The sequence below is a fragment of the Styela clava genome, chromosome 1 (assembly GCF_964204865.1).
Source record: "Styela clava chromosome 1, kaStyClav1.hap1.2, whole genome shotgun sequence".
NCBI classification, from domain to species: Eukaryota; Metazoa; Chordata; class Ascidiacea; order Stolidobranchia; family Styelidae; genus Styela; species Styela clava.
In genome coordinates, this window is record NC_135250.1 from 25895151 (window position 1) to 25906474 (window position 11324).

Genomic DNA, 11324 nt, shown 5'->3' on the forward strand with positions numbered 1-11324 from the left:
TGATGTGCTAGCCACCCACATGTTAACAATGAAAAGTGTTGAACGATGTGCAGTGATGAAGAAAATCAGGCACAGTAAATCAAGCAGAGTTCAGTTGACACTGTACGCCCATGTGATAAAGACATTTTATCATTACCGGAACATGGGATTGGTAACTTAGATTGTACAGATGCATGTTATAACGATATGGAGTTTACAGACCTTTCGACCCACATCTTGGGTCATGGTTTTCAATCAACCTGGGAGTTATCTAAATTTAATAATATACAATAAATGTTGATTTATAGGCATTGGGCACAGTTAGAGTTGTACCCAGTGGTGGGAGACAATGAACGGGTTCTCTTTAGTACTGAATTCACCCACAACCGGTTCCTCATTTATATGTATGTCAACACATAAGCCTAACACTAACTTTAGAAACACCAAATATGAAGCTAGTCGTCAACTGCCATGCACATTACCCATTTGTTGCGCTAATCTATTCCCTTAATCCCACCACTAGTTGCGCCGGTGCCAACAGGTTACGATATATGTCGCTTTTGTGGTTAATATCAAAGTGACTATAACCAGTAGTGGGATTCTATTATTTTTGTCAGCCGGTTCCATCACAAAATTCATATTTTTCACCCGGTTCTGTTGCCAAGTCAGTGAGAGTAACCAGTAATGCTAACCGGTTTGCTTATCTCATACAATTCCGTGAGACGATTCTATAGAACCGGTGCGAACCGGCTGAATCCAATCACTGACTATAACCATGAGTCACTTTGGTTAATATGCTTAAACAATGTCACCTTGTGGTTCGAAATGTGTGTATAACGGTACCATATGTATAGGTAGATAGGTTTCTGCGTCATTTTAAAATGAATGATGACATTTATCCAAGGAGTATTTATTGCTAAGTAAAAAAGAATGTATTTTCCCAACCCAACGCGTTTCGATGATGACATCTGAAGGATATTCTGGCAGTAGAGATATATCCCGACAACTTAGAACTAATTTTCCATGTGAATCCAACTTCGCCATATCATTTTCCCGCGTAAGGGTTTGCCCAATGGCTCATGTAATTTATATAGGAAAGTATCACTTGACACTAACATTTACTATTGAAATATCATCGTACGGCTTATCAGTTTTCGGGTGAGTTTTAGCCAAAGATATATTTTGTATGACGTCCATTCCTTTTACAACTCGTCCAAATACGGTATGTTTATTGTCCAACCACGGTGTAGGCACAACAGTAACAAAAAATTGAGATCCGTTTGTATTTGGGCCGGCATTAGCCATACTAAGTGTGTACGGCCTATCGTGCCTTAATGAAGGATGGAATTCATCTTCAAATTCTCCGCCCCAAATGCTTTCTCCACCAGTTCCACTTCCAAGAGGATCGCCAGTCTGTATCATGAAGCCCTAAAAACAAAAATATTATTTAATATGCTGAGCCTGGCAGTAAAGGATTTCATAATTATCCTAATTAGAAGGAAAGTTAATAAAGTTGACTTAATCAATGAGGGAATACAGCATATAGATGTGTGATTACTTATCGATCTTAAGATCGGTGTGTATGTTGATAGGTATTTGTCTGTCTGTTAGATGCACGCGATATCTCACGAAAGCGAGGTTGAATCTTTTCCAAATGTTGCATGTGTGTTTAAAATATCCTGGATCAGAAGCCTATTGATTTTGAATGAATTAGGTCGTATAATTAGCGAGGTATTAATTAATTAGTGATGGGACACGCGGTGTCACTACGGAGTCGAACGAATCGAAACCACAGTTTCTGTTTTGAGGAATCCCCTAACTTTCGATCGATAAGTCTTCGGTCTCTGACCGATATCCTCGTTTTAAATTTCAATATTTATCGGGGGGAGAGGAAAGCCAATGCTTCAGTTTATTTATATGGAGAGCTACGCCTCTTGCAAAGTTACCATCCAATGTCAAATGATATAGGATGGAATTTTCATATTTATAACAGGGAGAGGAAAGTTGATTTTACAGCAAAATGATATAGCGAACCATTGACTCTTTTCCAATGACCAGTCCATGTCGGTGGTGGAGGAAGCCGTAACTAACCAGTGGATAGATAGATCTCGGATTAGTGATTCCCATTTAAAAAATGTTTCCTATTCAGTGATGTCAAAAACGTAACAAGCAAAATGCAACAAACATTCAAGAGTGCCACATTAAAAGTCATTTGTAAATCTTTTCTTTGGGTAAGATGAGTTCAGTCTTCGTGCGCTGCTTAAAATTTTAAAATTCAACTTCTGATATGTGGGAAAAAACTGATTCATCGAACATTGGTTTTTAGGTTTTTAAAGATATGTGCGGCCCGCCAAGACCTGCAACTCTTAATTTTGACAATTGAACTGCCATATAGACAGCGGTGTAAGGTTCATATGGACAGCAGACTTTCTTATTCAATTGCAACATAAACAATACATACCTTTATAACTCTATGAAATATGTGGCCATTATAATATCCATCTCTAGAGTGAACGCAAAAATTCTCGACAGTTTTCGGACATTCATTCATAAATAATTTGATGTGTACATCTCCTACTGTGGTATGTATGATTGCTTTGTCAGAAACCTTGAATATAAAATAATGTCTATTTTCAAACCAAGAATATATTACAAAGAAGACTGTGCAGTACAAATCATGTTTTCGATAGGAGTCCAAGGTATATATTTTTGAACTCCCCACAGTTGGGAGTCGGGAGACAATATTCAGAAATACTGTATTTGCTCGTTTTGTAGCCCGGGCCCATATTTTTTTCAACCAACTCACTGAATTGAATAAGAGAAAATAATGGATTGAATTTAGTATGCTTATGCAGGATCCATTCATCCATAGTCAATTCTTGGAAAAAATACATCAGTTATTATGAGTAGAGCAGTTTTCCTTAAACTGGGCCCCTTATTGTGCATCTGGCTGGTTCTCTGGGAGTCACAAACAAAGTTTTTCTCTTTAAGGCACAAACATGAAAGTTTGAGGGTAGAAAAGGGTATTCTCTAAATATTCGAATAATATTCCATGAAAATTAAATTTTTGAACCTGTTAAAGGTATTATTTGCATGGATTACAACAAAATCAGCTTGATCATATTTTTATACCTTTTTTCTCAGTGGAAAAAAACAGAAAAGTATATCAACTTCTAATGTTATTATATTCTTTTAGATTCTGTAACAGTCTCGACATCCCTGATCGAATTGTGCAACTATTTACAAAATTGATGACTAATTCCAGTATACGTAAACAGCTTTGGTTCCCGCAACTTGCCGCGGATATTCTCGCACTCTTGACAGCGTACGCAGCAAGTGATTTCAACATTAAAAATATTGATGGAGAGAGTATACAAAAGTATGCAGATTCCGCCATTAAAATTGTATCTCTGATAAAATCAGTCCTTACTCCGACCCTTGACCCCCACCATAGAGTTGAAGATCAAGCTCTTCTTTGTCTCGTGTTTATTTGCGAAAGTTGCGACCATGGGCAAACAAAATTTGTCTGTGAGAAAATATATTCTCATATTGTTGAGAGTGGACTCCTCAAAATTGTCTCAGATGGAGCTAGTGAGTATATGAGATGGAAACAGCAGATTGAATCTCACATGACTGATGGAGATACCTCCTCCAAAAGAGCGCATGAAATTCAAGCTTTATATATGAGTGCTCTTGCTGCATGTGTTTATTCCCCTGTTGTTGGCTTTTTAACAAGGAATTATAAGCGAGTGGGTGCGACACAACTAGCACAGATTGTACAGTCAGACCGCAGCGCTATAGACAACATCTTTGTCGGTATTTCGGACCCATCTACAGCGATAAATATTTTGAAATTTATTTATTCGTGCTGTCAATCCAGCCATGATGTCTGCCGCTCGTTTTCCACTCCGCAGAATTTGGACCAGCTTTTACGTCTCATGCAAGGAAGATTTGAGATTGGTGATGCTGCATTGAAACAAGGTTTTGAAATAACGTTAAACTTATTGAGTGTTCTTGTCCAAGCCCACCCAGATACTCTATTAGAACTTCTTAAAGAGTATTTGTCGCTTTTCGCTACGATTTTCATAGAATCTGAGGTTCCTACTCACATTCTAGCAGCTGCGACGTTGATTAACGAATTGAGCAACATTGGCGCGATTTTCGAACTCAATATATCAGATTTTTTCGCGTCTGTGAGCATGGCGGTCGCAAATTTAACAGAAGTGGATACTCTACCGCCGTACGATCGTGGATTACTGGATGGCGTAGTAGACATGATAAAACAGTTAGTAACGGAGGGTGGGGACCAACCGGCCGCTCAAGAATTCATGGAGTGTGGATCATGGAATGCACTCTGGCACAGGCTTGCTCATTCTCTTCGTGTTGATTTTAATGACGGCGCTGAGACAGAGACGATTCCATCAGCGAGACCTGTGAATCATCCGGCACGTGAACATGATGTTTATGATCCAATGCTGTTGTCACCCGAGGGAATCTTGTCTTTTTTGCATGTAAGGCCTTCAGCATCTTTTTACTTACATTAAAATGAGTTTTCTTTACAATATATTCTGCTATGAATTACATTGTAAATGGTCGAGTCACAGGCAATAGTAATGCATTAGTATATACTACTCCAGCCTGGCCAGCAGCATATATTTAAAGATATTTACTTCCCCGAGGGCAATGAGAAAATGTTAAAAAGGCATTATATTTTTCTTGGATAAAAAATATACAATCCTGCATATTGCCCTCATTGAAAGTTTGTCTGCTACAACTGATATTGTAATTATGAGACCCAACCAAAGTTCACTTACTAAATGACTGGCATCATTTTTTCCAGGTTGCATTAGCAGTGTTCACTCTTGAACCATACCAGTGTGTTCCCCTTCTTTCTGCAAGTGATTCAGTAGTGGTTCTTTGCTTGTTAGCATTATTGGGAGAAGAATTTAAAAAATATTTGAATCCTACTGTGAAGACTCCTGTGTTGGATGAAGATTCAGATGGAAGTATACATACTGATATTGTATTACAGGTGATAAAGATCATTAGGTTTTAATATGCGATATATTTAATATGCGGATACCAAATTTTTTGGTAGCAGAAAAATCGTTGGCAATTTGTGTGTTTATTTACAATTTCGATATTTTTTGGACTGTACGCCTTCTTATTTACTTCAGGCTTTCGTTTAAATTTATCGATCGGCCCTGTCCCCACTCTGGAAGACGCTATAAAAACACGGCCAGCAGTAGTTTTCTGCAGCATTTGGGTTTAGGCCAATTCCATTTTTGTGTATACATTTATTGTTTTGCTCAGCAATTAGTATAGATTGGTTTATGACTGGATTGCAATACCTTTATGGTGTTGTCAAAAGTTACTGTGCTCCCCCGAAGCTTTTCTGTTTATCTGGGTGAACGACGCCGCACTCGGGCTCTGAAAACACGACTAAATTTTAGACTCTAGATTCGTTTTTAGATAGCTATTGTCTGTCCATATAAATTCCAACAGTCAAAATGCTGAAATGGTCTGACTTTTTAGGCTCAAAATCTTAGCTACATAGATATCGTTCTGGACGTGTTTTATCAAGATCAGCGTCATCATATTCATAATTGTAAGTCTCAATTGCTTCTTTATCTGAAGGTGTGCATTAGAAATACGCGCTAATTCAAAGCAATTTCTGCAAAAACTCTACCCTTTAGCATATTTGCAATTGTTCTGCTAGATCGCTGGAAATACAGATAAAAAATCTGAATCAATCTGAGACACTTCTCTATCATTCTAACCACGTACGAGTATTTATGGCTAATATACCTCAACTTTATTTGGTTATAAATCTGAATCATATCACTAGATAGTGCATACTTTATGTCACGCCTCCTAAATCTTCTGTTTACAACAAAATTATCGGAAGCCGAATTTTCCCCTACTCGGCAAATTTTCATATACTACATCCGAATATACCTGATTGTACCGTATATGACATAGGGAACTCAAAGTACTTTATCTGCTCAATAAGTCAACATACTTTACGAAACTGAACAAACGAATCTTAGCTAATTTAACAACTGAAATCCACTTCTGAGGGAAGATGTTGCACCTATACTAATTTTAAACCACCCCCTCGTGAAACCACATAAACCGTTAGAGGTTGCAATCAGTTTGTAAAGCTCCTGTATACACTATTCTTTTGCTCCATGCACAAATATTACGAATTCGGCATATATTAATTGGTATAGTTGCTTGAGATATGACCATGGTCCACCAGCCTGACACGAGTACCGGAGACCGCATCTTGCAGAAGTCGCTTGCAGCGTCATCAGGCGGCGGCAACGCAAAATAGCAGTTGCATCAAATCAACTAAGTTCTGCAGTAGTACGTTGAGTAGAAAAAGCATTCTGCGGCAGGAAATGTGGGTCATGGCTAGTTTACAATATGTTGTTGCATACGTGTTACACGTTCCTGGAGAGGGTTAATATTGAAGTGTTGTTTTCTGTGCTGAATTCACATCAAAATGCACTTTTCTATACTTCAGATTTTTATTTGACAAATGAAGGGGTATTGGGTAAAGTTCCTAAACCCGGGGTCAAGTTGAGTCAATCGCTTGAGTTAATTCTCAGCGCCTAGTTGAGTATGATGATTTTGTCCAGGACTTTGATTAATGGTGATCGAGCTTCCCCAACATGTGCTTGAATACCACTATCTTTAGCCCAAACTTTAACTATCGTCATTGGTATTTCAGGTGCTGAGATGTTTCTGCTTCCCATTTGCAATTGACACAAATGAAATGTTCCTACATCAAATATTCGAATGTCTCTGCGAAGTCAATCTTGTTTCTATAGTTTTGAACCAATGCAAGTGTTCTGTTCCATATGCTAGACTCGATGTCCCTATTGGACTGATATGCCGACTTGCTTTAAGTCACAAGCCATGCCTTGATGAGTTTACATCTTGTCTTAGAGGGGATGTAACGAAGAGCTTGGCATCAATTCTAATTCATGAGGAAACACGACCTATCACTACCTGCGATTTGTTGTCCTTATTGGGGCACGTAGCAAGAATGACCCCAGAAAATGCAAAATCTGTAAGTGAAGTTGTTTTGAAGCCTTTCGACTCAGATATCACCCCTGCTATTCTTCCATGCTTGAGTTCCACTGATGTTACTGTACGCACAAAGTCTTGCAGTCTTTTGGGGAATTTACTTCGGAAACAAAATCAAGGCATTATACAAGATTTGCCGTCGAAAATTAAATCTGATATATTTGAATCGTTATATCAATGTCTCGCAGTGAGCGAAGGCATGGTCAGAAGGTCCGCATCATTTGCGTTCGGTAATATTGCGTACATGGGATGTACAGAAAGTAACGGAGATGGAAATACAGCTTCAACTGTTAGCAAAGATCTTGGCAAACATTTGGAAAAAGCAGTTCCTCTTTTGACTAATTTATTGAATGATGCGACTCCGAAAACCAGATCAAACGTATCTTTTACTTTAGGAAATTTGTCCGACTGGGGCTCGTCACTTAGAGAATCAATACAAGATAGCCATGCCCTCAAAAGATTGCTTGATGTTGCATTACAAGACAATCAAATGTGTGTCAAACAGGCTGCATTTGTTGCACTTCGCACTGCAGCCTCGCACGTCTCGTTAAAAAAAGATCTTCTGAAACAAAACGCTGAAGAAAAATTGGTCGAATTTGTTACCAACTCTGGACAGAATCAAAGTACGACTCTTCCTGCATCAGCGAGATACGCTTTTTCACCAAGGATGGTTTCGGCAAGAACGAGACCTTCAACATATTCTTCACAATCTAAGGTTGTGATAGATCACGCAAAGAAACTCATAGACGAGCTGAGACTTATTGATTAGTAGCAACAGCAATTGAACTGAATACTGAAATCAAAGCTTTTACACATTCACAGAAAGAACATTGCTTTGTGCCAGTGGCGCAACCAGCGGGGGGGTTACGGGGGTCGTGTCCCCCCCGTTTTAAATTCGTTTTTTTTTTATTATTGTTCTACGTTAAAACAACGTCGTTCTACGGTCATTACAATCCGGTGAAAACTACTTTTTTCCAGTGCTTTATCACGTCGACGTAATTTAACACCGCCCGACTTCAATCATACCTTTTTGCTGATAGGTACGTAATAATCGCTATCCTCGCGTATATGTTTGTATTCGAAAATGAGATATGTTATCTCAAAAGTAGAAATCGCGCGCTGTCGATGCGAATTGAAAGCGACAATAGCATAATGCTATCTCTCTCTCTCTTGTGACGAATACTCTCGTGCTTCATCATCTTGACGCAATGTAACGCCGCCCGTCTTCATGTTATAATAATGCAGTAGAAACTCTGAAAATCTGGATACGAAAATTATTTTCGGAAAAATATTGCTTCGATTAACCTAAGATTTTCTACATATGAAAGGCCGAAAACCGAAAACGCCGTACACATCCTACCGCCCCCGTCCACGTTCTGATTTAAAAACATTTCACAATTATTTCATTTTTTATCGCAATCGAAAGCAGCAATGTGTGGCACGGCAATAACTAACGGTCGTCGTGAAAGGTTTTCAATAAACTCTGACTTGAAGTGCTTATAAGACGTCGAGGACGTTTTTGGTTGAAAATTTTTTACATTTGTTATCGTAGATTTCAATTTAGTCAAGATATGTTGTGCGTCTCGGCAATAAACTTAAAAGCAAATCCTGTCCTAATTAATTGTTTTCATCCTCAGTTTCGATAGTTATCGAACTCAACGGGAAATTTTTTAATTTCTTGCAATCTATAAAATAGCTTCTAATTATTATTTGGTTTCTATCGGAGATTTTATCGTTATCCCGAGTCCCGACGTCGTTGATAACAATATCGTTCATTTTAAGTTGGAGGTATTGGTTTATAATCAAAAAATTATAACACATAACATGAAAAATTTAAATCGACGCTGACTCAAAGAGTAAAACACGTTTTTCCATCTTTATTCTCCATTATTGGCGAACGGAAATTTGGGAATCGGGTTTAACTAATTTGATTATGATGACGATGGTAAACAAAAGTACACAAACATACCATACCGTTCTTAGTTTTTAGTCGTTATTTCTCTGTCCTTTCTTCTTTCTATGTGCATATTGAGAACATAAAACGTGTTTTATTATTGAACTCTGCGCTGATTTGAATATTTCATGTCGGCTGTTATGTATTTTGGTTTGTAAATGAATACCGCTAACTTTAACTGAACTGATGTTGTCATCAATGCCGGATGCCGACGAAATCCGCGATAGATATTAAGTACTATTTAAGAGCTATTTTATACGCGCTAAATTAGAAGAAATGAAAAAATTTCCTGTTATATTCGGTCATCGGTATCGAAACTGAGGATGAAAACAACTAATTAAGACACAATTTGCCGAGGACGCCTAAACCATCTCGACTAAGTTAAAATACCCGATAAGAAAATATTTTCAATCAAAAACGTCCTCGAAGTCTTATAAGTTCTTCAAGTCGGCGTTTATCGAAATTCTTTCATGTCAGCTGTAATATATTGCCGAACCACACATGGATGACGACGCTAGGATATGTGCGCCATATTCGTGATTATTATAAACACGAAAAAACAGTATTTGAAGTTTGCGATATTTGAATTTAAATTCGATTTGGACATCCCTGCATTAAATTAGTCAGTTTTTAGTTGTGTTTCCAAAAATTAGTTGTAAATCAATTATTTCAATTGTCATTATGTCTTCCGGTGAGCTTCAGTTTAGTTTAGAATTTTTCCGGGGTTAGGGTCGGGAAAAGGTCCATTCGCAAGAAGTGCATTTTGTTTTTAGTCTTGACGAATTCACCCAACGAGCAAGGCGCGGCACGAGGGAAACACTGGAATTTGTTCAAGCCGTTTTTCACTATCCACGAGGCGCAAAGCGAGGGAAACGTTGAAAATAATTAACAGCTTTTCGTTAGCAATTCGCTGGAATGTAATGAACGGCGTTTTGCTACCCACGAGGTGCAAGACATAGCGAAGCGCCGTTAATGAACGAGTGCAAGGTAAGCGAAAGGCTGGGATTTAATCGATGGCGTTTCCCTTTTAACCATGAGCAATTTATCGTGGTCAGCGGGGCGACACCTAGTGGCGTTGCGACTTACGTCGTGGTTGCACTGTGTAAATTCCGGTCGGACCCCCCCGTTGAAAACGGCCTGGTTGCGCCACTGCTTTGTGCACATGGCATATGGGGATTCCCATCAAACTTCGCGAGTTGTCCATCATACTCTGTAAATTCGGGGACACGCAGCGCAGCCATGCAACTGTTGCATTTTTTGGAGACTGAGATACTAGAAATTCTAGTGACTACAGCATCTAAATATTTAATTTTCTAATATTTCATCAAAAAAAAATTTTCAGCTCGTAATTTTTTTTTTTCAATATTTAATTTCTAGTAATAATTTGAAATTTTCAAGATGAATTTGTGTGATCAATGTAATCTTCATTTCATGGTTTTTGATCGCATTACCGTTCCATTGTCATTGGCAGAGGTAAAAAAGTACACTCCGAAGATGGAGCCAAAGATACTGTGATATCAATCCAGTAGCCAGGGGGGTGGTTTTGGGGGTCTGAACCCCCCCTTTTGAAATGTAAAAAAAAAAACGTTTTCCTGTGTACATAGCAATTTTTCGTAGCTTGAAACGTTTTTTAGACCCTCAAGACTGAAAACACACGTTTTCAGGCGTTCGGCCGGACCTGCTAGCTGTTTTGATCTAACTTGGCGAATAGAAATTTCAGAACCTCCCCCTTCAAAAATTTCTGGCAACGCCCCTGATTCCAATACCAGCCAGAATGCATGACGACACCCTCTTATTGGACACGTTTAGTGGCCATGACGATCGTTTCAAAATTTTGTTGTTATTGTTATTTTCTTTCGTCATTATCATTAAAAAATCGCTTTTCTCTTCGAATACTGGACCAATTGCTTTGAAATTTTCAGTGGTTAAAGATAAAATTTTTCTCCAGAAGGCTATTACTTTTTTTCCCCCGCTATGACGTCATCAAAATTATTGCCATTGGGTGGCGCTACGTGTCCAAATATTTGAGCATAGCTCTCTTGTTATCTTTGAAATATTCCTAAATTCCCATGCTACATAATATCTGACTTCACAGATTTTTTTTACCTTTATACTTACTTGTATAGTACTAGTCATACAACTGTGTGGTTGTTCTGGGCATTTGTTTTTCCCACTGTTTTTAATACTTTTTATCGATTGTTTTGTGTAGATGTCTATTTTTGATAAAACTATAATACATTTGATTTGTGATATGTATTTGGTTGCTAATATATTTATTATTTTATAGAGAAAAAAG

At 38.1% G+C, this 11324-nt stretch overlaps 2 protein-coding genes across 2 annotated transcripts; one reads left to right on the plus strand and one right to left on the minus strand.

The window, feature by feature from the left end:
- Positions 1 to 1076: 1076 nt before the first annotated feature.
- LOC144422882 (peptidylprolyl isomerase domain and WD repeat-containing protein 1-like) lies at positions 1077 to 5024 on the minus strand. The gene is made up of 3 exons (XM_078112836.1): positions 4794 to 5024; positions 2441 to 2587; positions 1077 to 1407 (listed from the first exon to the last, which is right to left on the minus strand). The coding sequence occupies exons 1-3, from the start codon at positions 4824 to 4826 to the stop codon at positions 1081 to 1083; spliced, it is 507 nt and encodes a 168-aa protein (XP_077968962.1). The 5' UTR covers positions 4827 to 5024; the 3' UTR covers positions 1077 to 1080.
- Positions 3598 to 7916, plus strand: LOC144422879 (serine/threonine-protein kinase 36-like). Its single transcript, XM_078112826.1, has 3 exons — positions 3598 to 4490; positions 4820 to 5011; positions 6716 to 7916. The coding sequence occupies exons 1-3, from the start codon at positions 3609 to 3611 to the stop codon at positions 7841 to 7843; spliced, it is 2202 nt and encodes a 733-aa protein (XP_077968952.1). The 5' UTR covers positions 3598 to 3608; the 3' UTR covers positions 7844 to 7916.
- Positions 7917 to 11324: the final 3408 nt, after the last annotated feature.

Coding starts and splice junctions, on each gene's coding strand:
- LOC144422882 (XM_078112836.1), bottom strand. CDS start 4,826: ATGCAACCTGGAAAAAATGATGCCAGTCATTTA. Junction 2,588..4,793: donor AAAATGATGCCAGTCATTTA/GTAAGTGAACTT, acceptor TTTATATTCAAG/GTTTCTGACAAAGCAATCAT. Junction 1,408..2,440: donor TATTTCATAGAGTTATAAAG/GTATGTATTGTT, acceptor TTTTGTTTTTAG/GGCTTCATGATACAGACTGG.
- LOC144422879 (XM_078112826.1), top strand. CDS start 3,609: ATGACTGATGGAGATACCTCCTCCAAAAGAGCGCATGAAATTCAAGCT. Junction 4,491..4,819: donor GAATCTTGTCTTTTTTGCAT/GTAAGGCCTTCA, acceptor CATTTTTTCCAG/GTTGCATTAGCAGTGTTCAC. Junction 5,012..6,715: donor ATACTGATATTGTATTACAG/GTGATAAAGATC, acceptor TTGGTATTTCAG/GTGCTGAGATGTTTCTGCTT.